Raw genomic sequence first — 22105 nt, forward strand, 5'->3', positions numbered from 1 at the left:
AATGTACATTGATATAATGTTTTCATATTAGTAATTATAGTGATAACGATCCTAATTGTTGACACTGCAGTTATAATAACAGTGAACAGACTCTTGTATTGACTCCATTCAGACCAACAGAGGGCGGTTTACCATCTCCAGAGACAACAGCAGACAGCAGCTGTATCTGCAGATGAACAGTCTGAAGACTGAAGATTCTGCTGTTTATTATTGTGATTGAGAGCCACAGTGGCTGGAGTTGGTTGAGCAGCTGTACAATAGCCTACAGTCCTCACCTTCACTCTGCTGGTTGAGGAAAAGCATTAAGTGGTTGTAATATTTATATTTGACACTTAAACTGATTTTTTTTTTTTCATGTTGCTTTCCACCATCAGGTTTACTTTATTTTGGAATTTTAAAATAACAATAAAAAACTGCATCATATGCATTATTCACAAGTGTCTCTTAAATGATTAAGTAAATGATTATTTCTCTAAATAGTGTATTCTTGTCTAATCCAAAATGACACAACTCACACACATTAATGTCTCACTAATGTACGGCCGACTTTAAAGTTACATTTCATGATAAAATAATGATCTCACTTTTCCTCACATACTGCACCTTCATTAGAATAATTTATGCAAGCAGACAGCAGTGATCTCTAAAGTGGAGGGACAGTGGAATAATTACACTATTTAACTGTACAAACAAAGTTAATTTAGTTGAATCATATGCATATTCTTAATGTAGGTAAATACTTTGTGTGGAAAGTTTTATTATTCTTAAAAAAGAAAAGAATTGTTGTGTTTTAACTGCAGTGAAATGTGCCGAGAAGATGTGGAGAGAATATTACCAGTCAATAATCAAGATTATGCATATGAAGATAAATATAGCGACATATCTCAATGGGCAAGAGTAAACCAACACGTTCATTTTTTGGTCACAATTTTATAACTATGTTATTTGGCTGTAATATGAATGATTTAATAAATACATAAAAACAACAAGTTGAACCATGTACCTTTATAAAAACTGATTAACCCTAATTTTATTTCTGACATTATCATTTTCATTATTAAAAGTAACTTTGAAATGCACAAATTTACATGATTCTAACTATTGCTTGTATTTCTGTTTGCAGCAGACTCTTGTATTGACTCCATTCAGACCAACATTGATGCTTCATATGTTTGATTGTATGCAAACTCAGTGAGCTTCCTTGTTCCTCAGCTATAAAAACATCCCATCAGGCTGTCAGTGGAGTTCACAGCACGTCACTTTCTACATAAACCATGTTCTCTGTAGCTCTGCTGCTGCTGTTGGCAGCTGGATGTGAGTCTCTCTGCATTTGGTAAAGTCATCACTTCTTCTTTTGCAGTTTAACTTCATCATTTGTTACAAAACATTTTCTTTTTCAAACAGGTGTAAAGTGTGAAACGCTGACTCAGCCAGCGTCTGTGACTGTGCAGCCAGGTCAACGTCTGACCATCACCTGTCAGGTCTCTTATTCTGTTGGCAGCTATCGTACAGCTTGGATCAGACAGCCTGCAGGGAAAGGACTGGAGTGGATTATAATAGGAGGTGTTGGATACAGCACATACATCAAAGATTCTCTAAAGAACAAGTTCAGTATCAGTTTTGATTCTTCCAGCAAAACAGTGACTCTAAACAGACAGAATGTGCAGCCTGAAGACACTGCTGTGTATTACTGTGCCAGAGAGCCACAGTGACTCAAAGCATGAGTAGAGCTGAACAAAAACCCCTCAGTGCCTGAACACTTGTAACATGAAGCCACCAGAGGAGGAGCCCTCAGACCACTAATGACTTCAACACCAGCTCACTGTTACAGTAAACAGGAAGTCTAAGAACAAAGGTTCTACATCTCACTTTACAGCAACATTTTATATCAAATAGATAATCTAAAATTATCATCATTGAAACATCATTGTGTGTACAAAAACCTTTCTCACTACAGTAGAAACGAACCCTTACATCTCTTTAAATGCTTTTAGGTTAGAATCACCAACAAACCATTGCTACATATTACACTTTACAAATAATATAATCAATTAACCTATCATGTCTTCAAACGTTAAACTTATTGTTTTGACATTTAATTGTTTAAATATACATTTTTGGTCTAATAATACAAGAAATATTTCAAACAGCAGAAGTTCCAAGCCACGTGACACAAATCTTTAAACTTTAAAGAAAAATAATTTCAGGAGACATGAGGTGTTTTTTTTTGTTGTTTTTTTTTTTTTTTTACCTATAAGGCGATTTTCATATTAAATGACCTGAAACCAGAATAATCATAATAACATTTAATAAGCTTGAATTTACAAACAGTAGCAAAACTGTGTTGTGTGTATGTTGAATTGGGTAATTATCCACAGATAAAATTAATTTACAGTTAAGTAAGCATTATAATATAATGTTATAATAACTTGAGTTGAAAAAAAAACGAATGAGTTAGAAGAAAGTGAAAGGATCAAATTAGTTTTGTGGAGAGATTGAATGGAAGACACTGTTAAACCAGAAAGGAGGAGTCAATGCAAAACTCAGATGTCTTCCACCTCTACTTATCTGACTGCAGAGAGGAGGACAGAGGACAGTGGACACACAATTTAACATGATGGACTATAGGACAGGACTGCTGCTTCTAACTGTCTGCTGGGCAGGTGGAGACTTTCACTACAGTTTGATCCTTTTGATGCTTATTTTATTGAAAATATGTCGTGTTATGATTACCATGTTCTGATCAGACTGTTTCTCTCTCCAGGTGTCAGCAGTCAGACTCTGACGCAGTCTGAACCAGTGGTGAAGGGCCCCGGAGAATCACACAAACTGACCTGTACATATGCAGGAATATCTGATGATAACGCTTATATGGCCTGGATCAGACAGCCTGAAGGAAAGGGACTGGAGTGGGTTGCCTACATTTCAGCTCCGAGTGGAGGCACTAAAACTTATTCCACATCAGTCCAGAATCGCTTCACCATCTCCAGAGACAACAACGTGGACCAGGTGTATCTGCAGATGAACAGCCTGACTGCTGCAGACTCTGCTGTTTATTATTGTGCCCGACAGCCACAGTGATGCAGGAAGCCACAGAGCTGTACAAAAACCAGGACAGATGTGACAGAAACAGTCACTGACAGAAAGTGTTGGCTGTAAAGGAGGGATGGACTGTCCTGTCACAGGTAGTCAAAGCTTGGAATTATGTTGAGAGCATTTATTTTTGAATAAACACACGTGAAGGACAATTTATTGGTTATTACAACAATCTCAAATATTGACATTGACATTCAGATAAACAGGATATTTACCGTTTCATTGACACCATGTTTCTCTGAGTGTGTTGATGATGTTGAACTGAAGTTAATTTCTGGGAATGTGAAAAGCAGAAAGCAAAGATTTGACTTGTTCTGACATGTTGAGAGCAGAGAGGCTCAACAAAAACCTCAAACTAGTTATTCTCACAAGTACCAACAGGTGGCAGTAGAAGATAAGAAGTCAGATGACACGAAGGAGAGTCTCTAAACACACACACACACACACTATAAGCAACAGTTGATGTTGTTGTTTGTGACTTCCTGTTTCTTAGTGTTATATTTACCAAGAGCTCATTAACATTTTCCCGTCATTGATTGGGGGACTGAAAATTTGAACATGTATCCATGATATATCCAGTAGAAGTATGACTCATTGTTTATTCTGCTCAGCAGTTAATAATTACAGTCTAAGTTTGGTCTTAAGAAAACTGTTGAAAGAGAAGAAAAAATATCTTGATGAAAAAATATGAAAGAATGGTACAAATTCTGTATTTTTTTAAACACATGCATGAGATGTGGTGTTTGTCTCTGAGGAGGAGTCAATGCAAATCTGTGACGTCTTCCATCTCTACATATGTGTTGCAGAGTGAAGGACAGACACTAAATCACTGACATACACACTGCAGACTGGACAGAGACAACTGGCTTTCACAATGATCACACCTGATTATTTGCTTGTTTTTCTCATCCTGTCAATTAACTGGGCAGGTAAGAACAATAACTGTTTTTCTGACAAAAACAATATGTCTGCATTACAGTAACTAATGAGGTGTTTAAATGTCTGCAGGTACTGAGGGTCAAACACTGACTGAGTCTGGACCAGTGGTTAAAACACCTGGAGTGTCCCACAGACTGACCGGCACATATTCTGGCTTCAGTAGTGATTACTGGAATGCTTGGATCAGACAGGCTGCTGGAAAAGGACTGGAGTGGGTTGCTACTATTAGCGACAGCAGCAGCTACATCTACTACTCTCAGTCAGTCAGAGGGCGGTTTACCATCTCCAGAGACAACAGCAGAAAGCAGGTGTATCTGCAGATAAACAGTCTGAAGACTGAAGATTCTGCTGTTTATTATTGTGCTCGAGTCTCACAGTGACTGGAGTTGGTTGAGCAGCTGTACAGAAACCTACAGTCCTCATTCTTACTGGGTTGGCAGAGCACAAGCATTAAGATGTGCTCGGAAGATTTATATTATATTTTTTAGTTTATTTATTAATTGTATTAATCTATTAATAATTTATTTGCATTATACACATCATGATAACACACATCTATAATGTTGTGGTTTCTAATATAAAATCAATAGAGGGCAGTCAGTGTCAAGTTTCTCTCGCCTCTGTTAGTAAAATGAGACACAAATCAGCTGTTCTCATTGATCTCAACACAAACTCAAACACTGGACTGGACTACAGCTTAATACTTGATACAGAGAGTTTTTATATTTTAGGAATAGTAACATAGCAATCAAATGATCATTATTTTATACGCACACACACACACACACACACACACACACACACACACACACACTCACAAACATACACTGTGAAAGCAACAGTTGATGCTGTGGTTTGTGACTTCCTGTGTTGTCGGGTTAAAAAACGATAAAATAATTGCTGAGCAAAATAAATGGGTAACACTTTATAAGTTTTATTCATCATTGATAAGCATATTAGTTATGGATTAGTAAATACTGAATTCATCATTTATAAAGCATGTTTCTGCCGTAAATACTCATTACTATGTGGTTTATAATCACAATTATAAATGTTTTACTCTTCATTAATAAGCTCATCTATAATGTCCTAATGATTGCATTTTCATAATTTGTATATGATGGATTCAGCATTTCTAAATCAAGTATCCAGTTATATAGGATTTGTCAGTGGTTTGTAATATCATTTAGAAAGTGTATGTAAGTGATGAACAAAGTATTTAGATGTACATTTCTGCATGCACTTGCACATCCACTATTCAGACATGTGTTAATGATTAGTGACTGTGTTAGCAGATCCTATAAACAGTTATTAATGCAGGGATTCATGAATTGAGGCTGTTATGAAGCACTAACTACTCGTTAATTAAGTATTTTGTGTGAGCTAATCTAAAGTGAGCACAATCTATGTCTTATAAAGTGTTGGGATTCTACCACAGGTGAATTTTGGGTTCATTTGTGGACTTTAACATTTGTGGACTAAATGAGACATTTCCCTGAGCCCACTCACAAAATGGTGAGTCACCTCCATTTTGTCTGCTCTCAAGAACTTCAGTTCCCAAAATGCACTCCATTTACGACACCTTCCAGGTGTCGTGTCATTGGTCAAGGCACTCTTGACACCACAGGAGGTCCACTGGCCTGCTATAAAGCAGACAGTTCTCCCTTCCTCCTGTCGCTCTCTCTCTCCATCGCTCCTGCCTGGTGAAGCAGCTCCATGGAACCCTGGAGCCACCAGCCCCCCTCCTCCCTCACTCCCTGCTGAGATCCTCTGCAGCTGAGGGGAGGCCTTCTTCCTCAGAGAACCTCCTGTCCACAAGGAATCCTGAACAACTGCAACTCTGACCTTCTCTGCACACCAAAGTTGCATTAATGAACATAAAGTTCATTGCAACTGTCAGAGAAAGCTCTAATTCAACAACAAGGACAACCAGCAACTTAATTTGCAAGACAGCAAATTATTCAACTTCCTTCTTTCCATGCCTGCCTCTGAAAAAGGATTCCCCACCTTTTCAACTGGATTCGTGAGTAATGTAACTGGGCTTAGATAAGCAATCAGCAAGGACTTTCGCAGAAAGGATTTGACCTGTGATTAATGATTTGGTTTATATGTGTGTTTTAAGTATATTTATGTGATATTCGTGTTACAATCAAAGTTGTATGTTAATCTTGCTTTATACAGACAGTCAGTCTTATATGCAACTAACTATACTAACCTTTGACCTGCTCACACACTGATTAAATTAACTGGAGCTAAACACAGCTCACCCTGCCACATGACCAGGGTAAGGCCTAGTCACCTCTTGGAGTTTTACGACTCATTGTTTGAGGAGTGGCAACCCCCCTCACACACACACACACACACACACACACACACTGTGCAAGCAACAGTTGATGCTGTGGTTTGTGATTTCCTGTGTTGTCGGGTTAAAAATGGTTAATATTTTTCCCAATGTTGATTTAATGAATAACAGCAGGTATTGATAATATATTTGGACATTTATACATGATGTGTCTAGAACATGGATGGACATCCAAATGCTGCTGAGCAAAATAAATGAATATGCTAAATTTTACAATTGACAAACATGGCAGTTAAATGATTTGAAAATCATGAATTTGTTCATCATTATTACTAAATAATATGAAAGAGAGATATATATCATATATGACACAATGAGCAGATATATATTTTTTTCACCCTGTCAAGTAACTGGGCAGGTAAGAACAATAAATGTTTTTTTCTGACAAAGCGCCTGGTACAAAGACAATATGTCTGCATTACAGTAACTAATGAGGTGTTTAAATGTCTGCAGGTACTGAGGGTCAAACACTGACTGAGTCTGAACCAGTGGTTAAAACACCTGGAGAGTCCCACACTACTTATGACAGGACAGTCCATCCTTCCTTTACAGCCTGTCAGTGTCCTTCTCTATGCAAAGTGAACTTCCTCACAGTCTGCTATAAAGACTTGATATCATGCTGTCAGTTGCAGCAGAAGAAGAGAAGCTCCCATCAGATCACCTTCAATACCAACCATGTTCTCTGTAGCTGTGCTGCTGCTGCTGCTGGCTGCTGGATCCTGTGAGTCTCACTGAGGCAGAGACACTGACAGTATGATCACAGCACACTGACTGTTCACTCTCATTACACTCATTCAATATTCAACATGTTTTCCTCCACAGGTGTAAAGTGTGAAACGCTGACTCAGCCAGCCTCTGTGACTGTGCAGCCAGGTCAACGTCTGACCATCACCTGTCAGGTCTCTTATTCTGTTAGTGGCTACAACACAGCTTGGATCAGACAGCCTGCAGGAACAGGACTGGAGTGGATTGGACTTCACTGTGCTGGATGCACTGCATATTACAAAGATTTACTGAAGAACAAGTTCAGTATCAGCCTCGACTCTTCCAGCAAAACAGTGACTCTAAACGGACAGAATGTGCAGCCTGAAGTAACTGCTGTGTATCACTGTGCCAGAGAGCCACAGTGACACAAAGCATCAGTAGAGCTGAACAAAAACCCCTCAGTGCCTGAACACTTGTAACATGAAGCCACCAGAGGAGGAGCCCTCAGACCACTAATGACTTCAACACCAGCTCACTGTCACAGTAAAGAGACAAACATTTTGTATTTATTTTATAAATGGTTCTCAGTTTAAGTAATTGGATCTTATAATCATATACATGAATATATATTCATCCCTTTAGAAAAATGAGTCAAATTGTGATACAATTTTAAAGAAGAACTATCATGTAATGAAAACCATTCACTCAACAATATTAAATACTCAGCATTTAACAATGGACAGCCTATAAGTCAGTATCTCTTTCTAAACATCATTAAAAATAGACAACAGCAACACATGATTGTTTTCAGAGTCAGTCAAATGTAGAAAGGAGTGTTGGTGTGGAGGTTGGTGAGATCAGAGGAGGCAAGGTCATGGAGGACTTTGCTCCACTCTCTCTTCTATTCTTCATTCACAGTTTTTGAAATGTGGCATCCATACATGAATTAATATGGTGAGGTCGTTGGTCAGGGTGGAGATAGGTCAGTGATGGTGGATCGGGTGGATATATAGAGGTTGATATAATCACTGTAAAAGTGGAGATCATGATAACAGATCATATTAGAGGAGCTGCATATAGAGCATGAACAGCAGAGGACCAAGCATGGAGCTCTGGGGGATGCCTTGGGACAGAGTAAATATGGTAAAGATGGAGGTGTTCATGCTGATAAAGTGCTGTCTGTCTATGAGATATGAATTAAGTCAGGAGAAGGTTGTGCAGGTGATGTTAAGATAGGATTAAAGTCACTAAAATATTCATAGGAGGAGACCTCAAGCATTATTTATGCTTAACTGAAATACTTAGTTTTAATTGAGGTCAGCCAGACAAGACTAAATTGTGCCAATTTAGAGATTTCATCCATCCATCAGTAAAACTGGCTTATTCTTAAGGATTACAATGGGGCCAAAGTCAATGTTGATTCTGGGCGAGCTTCAGGGTACTTCCTCAGAAGCTCCCCAATCAATCACAGAACTGAAAACAATAATTTATTGCCAAATCTGTCTTGTTGTATCCTCCCTGTGAGGAGGAGTCAATGCAAAACTCAAATGTCTTCCACCTCTACTTATCTGACTGCAGAGAGGAGGACAGAGGACAATGGACACACAGTTTAACATGATGGACTACAGGACAGGACTGCTGCTTCTAACTGTCTGCTGGGCAGGTGGAGACTTTCTCAGATGTTAATAAAACGTTTCTTCTATTTGTGTCACCCGCTTATTTCACTCAATCTTGTTTGTTTTCTTCACAGGTGTTGATGGTCAGACAGAATCTGAACCAGCAGTTAAAAGTCCTGGAGGATCTCACAGATTGACCTGTTCATTCTCTGGACTTCATGTTAGTGGCCACTATATGGCCTGGATCAGGCATGCTCCTGGTAAAGGACTGGAGTGGCTCGCCTTGATTCACAGTGATGGCAGCAGCTACATTGCATACTCTCAGTCAGTCAGAGGGCGGTTTACCATCTCCAGAGACAACAGCAGACAGCAGCTGTATCTGCAGATGAACAGTCTGAAGATTGAAGATTCTGCTGTTTATTATTGTGCTCGAGAGCCACAGTGACTGGAGTTGGTTGAGCAGCTGTACAAAAACCTACAGTCCTCATTCTTACTCGGCTGATATATATATTTTAAATTGCTGTTGTTTTTATAAACTCTTGAATGAGATCACTAATAAACAACAACAATAACCATTGAACACATAAATTAAATAAAGTATTTCTGTGACGATCATTTCTGAACTTAAAAAACAGAGAAAACAACCTGCTCAAATCATTGATGCTTTTCTTATTCAAGTCTGAAGAAAAGAAAACCTGCATCCACACATTTGAACAATATATATATATATTTATATGTTTGTGTGTGTGTGTGTGTGTGTGTGTGTGTGTGTCTAAATTAGGTCATAATATGAGTACAGATAACTTTGCTGTTCCATCTATAAAAACAGGAGATGGCAGTCAGAGTCAAGTTTCTCTCTCCTCTGTCACTATAAGGAGAAACAGAAAAACACTGAACGTCTTTCATGTTGGTGTCTGTCTCCACTCTGTATCTCCAATATGTCCCAGTGCAGAAATGCAAATCCACACAGGGATGCACAATCCCCGCCCCTTCTTCAAAATATATCCTTCATATCCTTCAGCCTTTACAGATTCAGACTCAGTCAAGTTCCCACCATGACAGTTGTACAAAGTGTCGTCCTCTTGGCTCTCATTTCAGGTGAGTGAAGTGGGAGTCCAGTGGAGGAGAAAAGGAGCTCTGTATGTCTGCTGGCTCCTCCTCATCTAAACTCTGTGTCTGTTTCAGCTGCTCAGGGCCAGTCCCTCACCTCCTCAGAGCCAGTGGTCAGCAGAGCTGGAGAACCACTCACTCTGTCCTTTAAAGTGGAAGGACTTGCTCTGGCTTGGCTGCACTGGATTCGTCAGAAACCAGGGAAAGCACTGGAATGGATCGGACGCATTGATAGTGGAACTGGCACCATATTTGCCCAAAGTCTCCAGAACCAGTTTTCTATCACCAAAGACACGTCCGCAAATCTTGTGTTCTTGTTACTTGTGTGTGAGTCTGAAACAAGAAGACTCTGCTGTTTATTATTGTGCACGAGAGGCACAGTGACACACGAGACTACAGAGCTGTACAAAAACTGAACAACACTGATCTCTGTGTGAGAAGCACTGAAACATGTCAGGCCTGTGAAAACACATTTTACATTGAGTTCCCATCGAGGAAACAAACACAAAGGATTCCTCTACCTAGTCTGGTCACTTGAGAAGTCATACTGTTTACATATTCAACTACACCTACAACTTATTCAATTAGAATTTAAATATTTTTCAACAATATGTAAAAAAAGGTTACATGTAATGAAGTGAAGTGAAGTGTGTGTGTGTGTGTGTCAGTGAGAGGACAGAAGAGCTCACATCAGTTCAGCTTCAACATCAACCAGGTCATCCCTTTAGCTGTGGGCGTGTCACTGAAAATCTCCCGGTGTATGTCAGGATTAATGCTTGCTGCGCATACATTTTTTAGACAGGGAAAATGAGCAGGGTTTCCGCTTACCATCTGCGTCTCCAACAACGTGAGCTTTAACTTGAATGCGCGTATGCTGTCATGATACTGTGTTACAGGTTGTGAGTTGTGTCTCAAGGAGTCGCTGCTCAGTTTTCTGAGGTAAGAAAGATACATTTTGGTTTTGTTTTTTTGCTAGCCAAAACTAACATCCCAGTTAATGCTCCAATTAATGCTAACATGAATTAGCAGCGGCTTCTCTCAGTCGGGTTGCCGGTGTAGAGAGGCGTGTAGTCAGTGATCAGATCCCTCGCGCTCCTCCACAGTCCAATTATGGTCTGCTCCGCGTATCTGAAACAAGATAGCGACGCAAGATGGCGACAAGTATAACGCCGAACTCGAGGCTTCTAACGGGCAGTCCACAAACCAATGGGTGACGTCACGGTGACTACGTCCATTATTTATATACAGTCTATGGCCAGGAGAGACACAGTGACACAAAGCATCAGTAGAGCTGAACAAAAACCCCTCAGTGCCTGAACACTTGTAACATGAGGCCACCAGAGGAGGAGCTCTCAGACCACTAATGACTTCAACACCAGCTCATTGTTACAGAGTAGAACAAAACAGTCTTTATATTGTATAAATGGATAAGTTTAAATACTTGGATGTCACCATCACTGATTCATAATTGTATTTTCTCCCAGAGTAAAAAAACAAATTGAAAACCTCAACAATTAGCATCCAAATCAGTCAAATTCCAGAATGAAAGTGCAGGTGCAGGGGGTTATGACGTAAGAGCACCCCTGGTCATTGAAAACTTTGTGAGTGGAGTAGAAGGAAAGATACAGATGTGATGAAGGCAGGAGAAAGAGAGAGATGAGCAGAGATCAGCGATATGTTTTACGACTGGGAAAAGGCAGTGTTACATTCATGGTGTTTTAATGAGAAGTTGATTGCTCAAAGCTTGTTATTGTATGGAAGAGAGAGTGGAGCAGTTTAAAAAACGTTGACTTGAAATCATTATTTCATTTTGGCGAGGCAGTTGATCAAGGTGGAAAGAGTGCAGTGATGGTGGATTGGGTGGATATTTAGAGTTGGACATCATCAGCATAGAAGTTGGTCATGATCATGATGATGATGATATTAGAGAAGGAGAGCATGTTGAGAATGGACAGGAGAGGCCCAAGCTTGGGTCCCTGGAGGATGCCTTGGGACTGATTAACCACAGTAAAGATGTACTTAATCACCTGTACTTAAATCAGTACAGGTGATGTTGAGAGAGGATTCAAGCTTCAAGTGAGAAGTGGCTGCCATATAGCACTTCTAATTGAAACATATCAGACAAACCTAAGTTGTGCCATCTTAAATGAATATATCATTAAAATTCCATTTATCCATTGATGGTTGGAGCCAATGCTGACAGTGGGTGAGAGGCAGGGTACCTGGAAAGCTTGCAAATCAATTAATTACAAAAACTCAATGTAAAGCAAAATGTCCTCCCTGTGAGGAGGAGTCAATGTAAAACTCAGATATTTTCTAACTCTACTTATCTGACTGCAGAGAGGAGGACAGAGGACAGTGGACACACAGTTTAACATGATGGACTATAGGACAGGACTGCTGCTTCTAACTGTCTGCTGGGCAGATGAAACATATCTACAAAACTCATGGAGATGAACAGTCTGAAGACCGAGGACACATCAGTGTATTACTGTGTCTGAAGACACAGAATGAGAAACAGTAATAGCAGCGTCATACAAAAGTACTTCCTCTATTTACCACAGCCACAAGGATCATTCAGTTTTCACAGTATATCTTGTCCTACATATGTATTATTCAAGACCAAAATTCCACTTAATGGGATCCACTAAAGACAAACTAATTTTAAATGTATTGCTTTCTTTTATCAACTACGTCTCTGCATGAAGGTACACTCAAATGTACACAGTACTAGAGAGAGAGAGACACAAACACTCTGATCGTAAATACAAAAACATGTCAGGCATGGAATGTATCAATCAACACAAAGACACTCCGTTTAATACATTTTTGTCTTGGTAATAAATATTTCATTTTCAGTTTGTTTTCTAACACAGTCCAACAAGTAATCCCATTTGGTTCTTTTATCTTTCTTACTGTTTGTGGCCTAAAGAAGTAGGTGTGACTGATCATATTTGTGTGTCTGAAATGATCATGACAGATGATACACGGTCCCAAATAAAGTTGGAATAATTTTGTTTCCACATACAATCTTCTGTTATTTGTTGATTCATTTTCATTCTGATATGTTTGGAAGAGATTAATTAAAAACATTTTGAGGAAATATACACTTAATCTACTAATAATAAGTCACATTGTCACAATCATTTCATGGAAAGAGGTAAAAACTATTTTACTCCAACTTCATGGGTGACAGATGGAAGACCATAAAGAAAATGAACAGCAGAGGACCTAGCACAGAGCCCTGGGGGACGCCTTGGTACAAAGTAACTGTAGTATATTTTATGTTACAAGTGGTATATTTTATGTTACTTTTAATGTAAGTCTTCTGCTTTACTAAAGGGCCCCAGTCTGACCTTTTGTTCAGAACAGAACTGTAACAGCCGTTTTTCACCAGAATAACGTACTGCAGGATCTGGGATTTGCCAGACATTAGAGGCTGTGGAGGCAGAAATATAAACCGTATAAGTTGAATTCCTTTTAAGGTTAAAAAATCGACTTGGCAGCGTGTGCGTTCCCTTAAAACATGCCCTTTCCATGGGGTGTGGGATGTTACCTTGAAATGAATTAAATGATCTGACCCAGACAGAAAAACGCATAGAGACTTCAGGCTTGATTAGAGAAGGACTTTTTTCAGAAGCCTTTGAGGTTGGACAAAGTTCTCCTCTGCTGTACCTAGGCAGTGTATTCTGATGTCTGATAATAAAAAAACTAAAAGGAACTTCGACTTGATCTTTGATTTACTTTCTCACTCAATTTGAGGTAGTAGTTTCCACTACATTACCATGATAAAGATAAAATTGAACTGAGGAGAGGGCAGTACAGGTCATGCTGAGGGGGGGTTCAAGGTGTTGATATTGAGGAAAACTCAAGTATGATTCTGATTCTCTGAAAGAAACAAGAGAGGCATCTTCATATCAGGCTTTTAAAACAAATATGATCAGACCATGTTAGACAAGTCATTACTTGAATGTGCAGACTGTAAAGAATGTAAAATTAACATTCAATCGATCAAACTTTCCAATAGCAGTACTCGTTTATTCTTGAATGTAATACAGGCTGCAGTTAAGTCCAGGTGACACTGGGTGGGAAGTGGGTTACATCCTGAACATTTTACAAATACAGGGCTCATCACCAGCAGAGGAAGAAGTATTCAGACCATTAACTTGAGTAAAGTATACACTTTACTCCATGACAATGAAAAGTCCTGTATTTAAAACTTTATAGGATTTAAGTAAAATTCTTATTATGTTTTTGTGTATGGCGCTTCCTTAAGTATCCTTCAAAAACATTCAAATTCACCATCACCACATCTGGAGAAACAAGGTTTTCACTGGTACAGAAGGGTATGAAGTACTCAAGTAAATGTACTTTGTTACATTTCACCACTGCCCGTAATCAAATCCTCACTTCACCGAACAAAAACTGAATGATAAGGCTGACCTTAAGAGTCAATGCAAAACTCAGATGTCTTCCACCTCTACTTATCTGACTGCAGAGAGGAGGACAGAGGACAGTGGATACACAGTTTAACATGATGGACTATAGGACAGGACTGCTGCTTCCAGGGCCGGAGTGGGGCCACTTTTCAGCCCGGGAATTTCAGGCCCAAGACCTGCCCACTTTTTCCATGGTAGTGGAAATTGGATAAATTAAGCAACAGTTCAGCTCTTACTATCCTGTAGTTTTTTTTATTAATACCATGGTTCAACAGATAATGTAAAGGTTAAATAATAATCCACTTAAGCTGAGAAGTTAACAAAAATATTTCACTATTCCACAAGGATACAGTAGGTTGATAAATTAACAAAAGCATAAAATAAATAAAGCATTTGAAACATATCCCACTCTTCAATAAAGGTGCATATTGAACTACTGTTTACAGTTCAACTCACAGTAGCTACACTATTCAGTTACATTGTGAATAGCACCATCAGCATCTACAGCATCAGTAACCGCCTAAGCAGTGCACTGGTTTCAGCCACTTTATCTACCTGTCCCTGTAGTCATGGCCTCCTCATTGCAAATTTCGGGCTCATCATTTTCAGCAGGAGACTGGCTTATCTGCTGCTCAGAAGCTACAAAGAAAAAATAATTTCACTGCATAGCCTACACAGATCAAGTTTGAGTTTTGTTATCAATATTTTCATAATATTTGCAAAGTCTATGAATCGCCATATATCAGGTGATATAAAAAGGCTTATATTTTAATTCAATTAAATATTTTGCTTGCGAATAGGTTGACAACGCTTCAACGATATTAACCACGTTACAACGTTAGCCGAACAGTTACGTTGCATTAAGCCTATGTCTCTCTTTACCAGTTGCCACTTGTGTTTGTCCTCTCGAAAATAAATCTGTAAGCTTGGCACATTTGGCAGCATCCTCCTCCAATGCCTTTCTTTTCTTCAACCTTGCTTTTTCAGCCCCTCCTGGCCTCTTCCTCCCATCCATCCTCCCCGACGTGTATCGTTGAGATAGGGCTGGCCCAGCTATCGGTAGCCTACCTGAGAAAACTTTTTTGGAAAGACGGGCTATGGACCCAACCAACTTTATTTGGGAGGGGAGAACTCCCTCGCATGGTACAACCCATGCTGAGGCTGCGGTGTCAGAATGCAAAACGTGTTTAGCGTACTTTAAGAGGAGATGGACTAACGGGAAAAATGTCAAATAAATAAATAAATAAATTATCGGCCGGCCCAAAAGTGAAGCGGCCCACCGGGAACTCTCCCGATTCTCCCGATTACCCACCCCTGGCCTGGCTGCTTCTAACTGTCTGCTGGGCAGGTGGAGACTTTCACTGATCTAAATATAGCATTGCTTTTATTTGTTTTAGCAGTGAATTTCAGTTTTTATATTTTTTGATGGTCAGACTCTGACAGAATCTGAAGCAGCAGTTAAAAGTCCTGGAAGATCTCACAGATTGACCTGTACAACCTCTGGTTTTCACTTTGTTGGCTCTTGGATGGCCTGGATCAGACAGGCTGCTGGAAAAGGACTGGAGTGGGTTGGTGCTATTACTAATGGTGGTGGTAGCATCTACTACTCTCAGTCAGTCAGAGGCCGGTGACAATACATACAAAAACTGACACTACGAGGACTCAACTAGTTATTTTCACACATACCAACAGGTGGCAGTAGAAGACAAGAAGTCAAATAATTAATTAATTAATTAATGTGTCTCTAAACACAAACAAACACTGTGAGAGCCACAGCTGATTCTGTGGTTTGTGACTTCCTGTTTTGCCAAGGTGAAAAATGTCTCATGATGTTCCCATTAAATTGTAACAATCCTGAAAAATATATTTTGAACTTTATGCATGATATGTTACATATACAAACATATATTTTATTTGATTATAAATATTTTAAGGTACCTGAATTACTTGGAAAGCATTAATGAAATCATCACAATTCCCATAATAGTAATACAAAATTATCTAAGTCAAATGTTTTCTAGAGATGTGGTGTTTGTCTCTGAGGAGGAGTCAATGCAAATCTGTGACGTCTTCATCTCTACATATGTGTTGCAGAGTGAAGGACAGACACTAAATCACTGACATACACACTGCAGACTGGACAGAGACAACTGGCTTTCACAATGATCACACCTGATTATTTGATTGTTTTTCTCATCCTGTCAATTAACTGGGCAGGTAAGAACAATAACAGTTTTTCTGACAAAAACAATATGACTGCATTACAGTAACTAATGAGGTGTTTAAATGTCTGCAGGTACTGAGGGTCAAACACTGACTGAGTCTGAACCAGTGGTTAAAACACCTGGAGAGTCCCACAGACTGCACATATTCTGGCTTCGGTGGTGATATACACGCTGCTTGGATCAGACAGGCTGCTGGAAAAGGACTGGAGTGGATCTCCTGGATTCACAGTGATGGCAGCAGCGAAATCTACTTCTCTCAGTCAGTCAGAGGGCGGTTTACCATCTCCAGAGACAACAGCAGACAGCAGCTGTATCTGCAGATGAACACTCTGAAGACTGAAGATTCTGCTGTTTATTATTGTGCTAGAGAGCCACAGAGACACAGTGACTGAAGACAGTAGAGCAGCTGCACAAAAACCTCCACAGACAACAAACAGCAAAGTGATCTCAATGATATCTGAGTTTTATCACCATAATCCAGTTAACATCATCTGTCACATTATATTAATGTGTTGTTTGAATTGTCTTTATGATGTTACATTAGTCAGCCACAAAAAAAAACATCAACAGTTATTAAGACTAACAAGGAACAAGGAAATGGTTTAAATATTTAATAACACTAGAACCGACAACAGGTGAAATTGACCTGTGGCTGTTTTTCAACTATACGTTACATTGTTTCATTAAAATATTTTATCCTCCCAGTCTTTGACTTTTCCTAAAAGTGCATTATGTAGCACTCCTGATTGTTGATTTAAAAAAAACGTCATCAGCGGGTATACTTTTTTAATATTAAAATTGTATATTATAATGGAAACAGCTTGTGTCTTCTACTGTATGTAACAGAGCTTCATCATAAATCATAGGCTAACCTTTGCTGTGGACAAGAGAAACAGATTCATGAATACTTCTCAATGCTTTCAGTGAAGAAGAGTCAGGTGGTGGGGAGGCCTCACAACTGAAGAAATTACTAAATATAATATATAAGCATATATTTGACATGAATCATGAAGTTGTTCTGCTTTACAGAGATAAATAGCACCATCTCATGGCTTTAATGAAGATGCTTAACTAATCAAACAGCTATTATTTTTACGATTATGCAAATTTGAATGCACATTTTTTTTAAATGTATTCAAATTCAAATTGACTGAAGACAGTGGAGCAGCTGCACAAAAACCTCTACAGACAACAAACAGCAAAGTGATCTCAATGATATCTGAGTTTTATCAACACGCACAAAATCACTTTAATATATCCACATTAAATTTTACATACTTTACTATGAAGTGAGTTTGTTGTTCTCCTCATGATGTTACATCACTCACAGAAAAAGACAGAGTCCCTTTAATTATCTCAACATTATCTAATCCTGAATATATCTGTCATTAGTGCAAACAATGAATGTTTAAATGCTGTAAAATGGTCACATAAGAATAAACACACTGTGAGAAATATAATTAGATTCATTAGATTTATATAAATGTAAAAGCTCTCATGTGCTGCACTTTATGCTCAAAGTGACTGATGAGACACTGAGTCATGATACTCAGATGTTATAATTCAACACATGAGAATAAACCTTGTATGTTCATGTGTTGGATACAGTCTATTGTCTGAAACAAAATGAACTGTAGGGTATTTTTAGAACAACTGTTGTAGTGGTCTTAAAATTGTCAGACTATTCTATATATAATGATATTATATATTATATTATTAGACATTATTTTCCCCGTTTCATTAAATATTTCCAGGCCAGTGATTTCCTCCCTGTGAGGAGGAGTCAATGCAAAACTCAGATGTCTCCCACCTCTACTTATCTGACTGCAGAGAGGAGGACAGAGGACAGTGGACACACAGTTTAACATGATGGACTATAGGACAGGACTGCTGCTTCTAACTGTCTGCTGGGCAGGTGGAGACTTTTCTTAATTTTACACAGACCATATTTGTGTCCCCAGTTTATTGAATTTAACATTTTTTTTATCCTCTTGACTGACAGGTGTTGATGGTCAGACTCTGACAGAATCTGAACCAGCAGTTAAAAGTCCTGGAGGATCTCACAGATTGACCTGTACAGCCTCTGGATTCACATTCAGCAGCTATTGGATGGGCTGGATCAGACAGGCTCCTGGTAAAGGACTGGAGTGGCTCGCTTCAAATCATGGTACCACCAACCACTACTCTCAGTCAGTCAGAGGGCGGTTTACCGTCTCCAGAGACAACAGCAGACAGCAGCTGTATCTGCAGATGAACAGTCTGAAGACTGAAGATTCTGCTGTTTATTATTGTGCTCGAGACTCACAGTGACTGGAGTTGGTTGAGCAGCTGTACAAAAACCTACAGTCCTCATTCTTACTGGCTGATAGAACATGAAGTGTTTTTCATTCATTGCTGTGGATATAAATCTTGTATTAATGTTTGTTTAAGTGTCTTGTGTTAAAAAAAAAAAAAAAATTCTCATTGTTATGAATTATTTGACACATCATGAAAACACATAGAAACACAAAATAAAGATTCCTCAATCCTCATTCATAAAAGGGTCAAAGACAGAACAGCAATTTAAATGTTAAACTGAAACTACTAGAAATTCTTTACATTTCTAATTTCGCATCAAGACACCATCCAGCATCCATACATACAATAATACACAGGACAAGATGATACTTGTGCCATAGTCCTAGGGAGTGGACACACCCCTGTCCACACCACCACTGCAAGTACCATGCGGCCCTCACCAACGAATAAGGCTGTGACGAGCCTCACTCACGCCGTACAAGCACGTTCAGTGTCGTTGGTCCCGCATGGCATTCTTAGCTAAAACATCAGAACCAAGCAGCCCTCCCCAACGGCTAAGTGTCGTTGGTCCCACATGGCATTCTTAGCTAAAACATCAGAACTAAGTGGCCCTCCCCAACGGCTAAGGCTGTGTCGAGCCTCACTGGCGCCGATAATATGCGCTCAGTGCTGTTGGTTCCGCATGGTTTCGCACAGCATTCTTAGCTAAAAGTGACAAGTTAGCAAAAACATCAGTAGCCCACTATAGGCTTTGTCGAAGAGGAAAGTTTTAAGTTTACTCTTGAATAAAGAGAGGGTGTCTGCCTCCCGTACTGAGACTGGGAGATGATTCCACAGGAGAGGAGCTTGATAACTGAAGGCTTTGGCTCCTTCTGTCATGCCCTCTTCCTCTGCTCCCTAGTTTGTGATTTTTGTAACCCATTTATTTTTCACTCAATTGCCTATATCTTGATCCTGGGCGCTACCTTGTCTCTGTCAGCCTGGGGAGAGCCCTGAACTAGACTCATGCTTCCTCCATGAAATGAGGAGTTAGCACTCTGCTTCTTGTCAGCTGATAGGAGGAGTTTCCCCGGTAGAACGTAGCGCGTCTGATCAAGACTTTCCTTCAAAACTTCCTTCAGAACAAATTAAAGGAAACATTCTCAGAAGATGTCATGCCCTTTGCCCCTGCTCCGTAGTTTGTGTGTGTGCAAGCCTGATTACAGATGGGAGACTGCTGTGATGGAGCCGGGGCCTCTCAGCTGCTGCTCATCTGGTCATTAACCCATACTACTTAACATCCAAGGCCACAGTCAGTCAGCGCTAGATTAAAGACACTGCTACCAGTTAGTGATGTCTCCAGCTCTCAACATGATCTCTGCCAGTATTCTAGTTGATGTCTTAGCCTTTCAAAACCTGTTCTCTCTTCTGCACACCAGCTACACCCTCTGCCTTCATCTGCCGGTGCCAGTCTCCCTGCCATACCACTCTTCACAATAAACACTCTTGTTACCTGACCTCTGCCTCTGCCTCCTTCCCTGCTCCTGCTGAGTCCACCTACCTCACTTTCTTCTGTGGTTCCTCTCTCCTTTCATCTCATCAGGTTGTACAGGTCAGACCATGGAGTCCATTCCTTCCAGTTCAGTGGTGAAAAAGCCCGGGGAGATCCTACAGGGATCCAGCTCTGGAATGGATCGGCCGTATTTACAACGATGCAAGTAGAAAATTTTACGCCAGCAGTGTGCAAGGACGAATAGAAGTCACCAGAGATAATAGCAACAGCACGATGTATCTGAGACTGTCCAACTTACAGCCAGAGGACTCTGCTGTGTATTACTGTGCCAAACACACAGTGGTTAAAGGAAGCAGAGAGCCTCGACAAAAACCTCAAACTAGTTATTCCCACAAGTACCAACAGGTGGCAGTAGAAGATAAGAAGTCAGATGACGAAGGAGAGTATGTCTCTAAACACACACACACACACACACGATGTGAAAGCAACAGTTGTTGCTGCGGTTTGTGGTTCCTGTGTTGTCGGGTTAAAAATGGTTAATAATGTTCCCATTAATATGCATGTGTCTAGAACATGGATGCTGCTGAGCAAAGTAAATGAATATGTTAAATTTTACAGTGAACAAACATGGCAGTTAAATAATTAGAAAATCGTGAATAAGTCATTATTATTACAATAATAATAATATGAAAGAAAGATATAAATCGTATATGACAAAACAAGCAGACATGATTATTTGCTTGTTTTTTTTCATCCTGTCAATTAACTGGGCAGGTAAGAACAATAAATGTTTTTCTGGCAAAGCTCCTGGTACAAAGACAATATGTCTGCATTACAGTAATTAATGAGCTGTTTAAATGTCTGCCGGTACTGAGGGTCAAACACTGACTGAGTCTGAACCAGTGGTTAAAACACCTGGAGAGTCCCACACTACTTATGACAGGACAGTCCATCCTTCCTTTACAGCCTGTCAGTGTCCTTCTCTATGCAAAGTGAACTTCCTCACAGTCTGCTATAAAGACTTGATATCATGCTGTCAGTTGCAGCTGAAGAAGAGAAGCTCCCATCAGATCACCTTCAATACCAACCATGTTCTCTGTAGCTGTGCTGCTGCTGCTGGCTGCTGGATCCTGTGAGTCTCACTGAGGCAGAGACACTGACAGTATGATCACAGCACACTGACTGTTCACTCTTATTACACTCATTCAATATTCAACATGTTTTCCAACAGGTGTAAAGTGTGAAACGCTGACTCAGCCAGCCTCTGTGACTGTGCAGCCAGGTCAACGTCTGACCATCACCTGTCAGGTCTCTTATTCTCTTAGCAGCTATGGTACAAATTGGATCAGACAGCCTGCAGGGAAAGGACTGGAGTGGATTGGATATAACTGTGCTGGATGCACTGCAGGTTACAAAGATTCTCTACAGAACAAGTTCAGTATCAGTCTTGACTCTTCCAGCAAAACAGTGACTCTAAACGGTCAGAATGTGCAGCCTGAAGACACTGCTGTGTATTACTGTGCCAGATACCCACAGTGACACAAAGCATCAGTAGAGCTGAACAAAAACCCCTCAGTGCCTGAACACTTGTAACATGAAGCCACCAGAGGAGGAGCCCTCAGCCCACTCATGACTTCAACACCAGCTCACTGTTACATCTCTTTAAAGATACATTTTTGATCCAACATCACAAGAAATAATCAAAACAGTAGAAGAAACAAGCTACATGATACAAAATACTTACCTTACTTAACTTTAAAGAAAAATAACTCCACGAGACATGAGATGTTGTTTGCCTAGAAGATGATTTTCAGACCACATGA

The 22105-nt window shown here is 39.7% G+C and overlaps 1 pseudogene and 3 gene segments (V, D, J or C); all 4 read left to right on the forward strand.

Annotated features, from left to right (window-relative positions):
- Nucleotides 1-1274: 1274 nt before the first annotated feature.
- LOC131983028 (Ig heavy chain V region 6.96-like) lies at nucleotides 1275-4415 on the forward strand. The segment is given in 2 exon segments: nucleotides 1275-1314; nucleotides 4105-4415. Coding segments are annotated over 2 exon segments (351 nt in total).
- Nucleotides 4416-7072: 2657 nt separating this feature from the next.
- Nucleotides 7073-7527, forward strand: LOC131983029 (Ig heavy chain V region XIG14-like). The segment is given in 2 exon segments: nucleotides 7073-7118; nucleotides 7220-7527. Coding segments are annotated over 2 exon segments (354 nt in total).
- Nucleotides 7528-9773: 2246 nt separating this feature from the next.
- Nucleotides 9774-10212, forward strand: LOC131983030 (immunoglobulin heavy variable 1-24-like; annotated as a pseudogene).
- An 11159-nt stretch (nucleotides 10213-21371) lies between these two features.
- On the forward strand, nucleotides 21372-21821 carry LOC131982858 (Ig heavy chain V region XIG14-like). The segment is given in 2 exon segments: nucleotides 21372-21414; nucleotides 21514-21821. Coding segments are annotated over 2 exon segments (351 nt in total).
- Nucleotides 21822-22105: the final 284 nt, after the last annotated feature.

This window comes from Centropristis striata, chromosome 13 (genome assembly GCF_030273125.1).
Source record: "Centropristis striata isolate RG_2023a ecotype Rhode Island chromosome 13, C.striata_1.0, whole genome shotgun sequence".
Classification (NCBI taxonomy): domain Eukaryota; kingdom Metazoa; phylum Chordata; class Actinopteri; order Perciformes; family Serranidae; genus Centropristis; species Centropristis striata.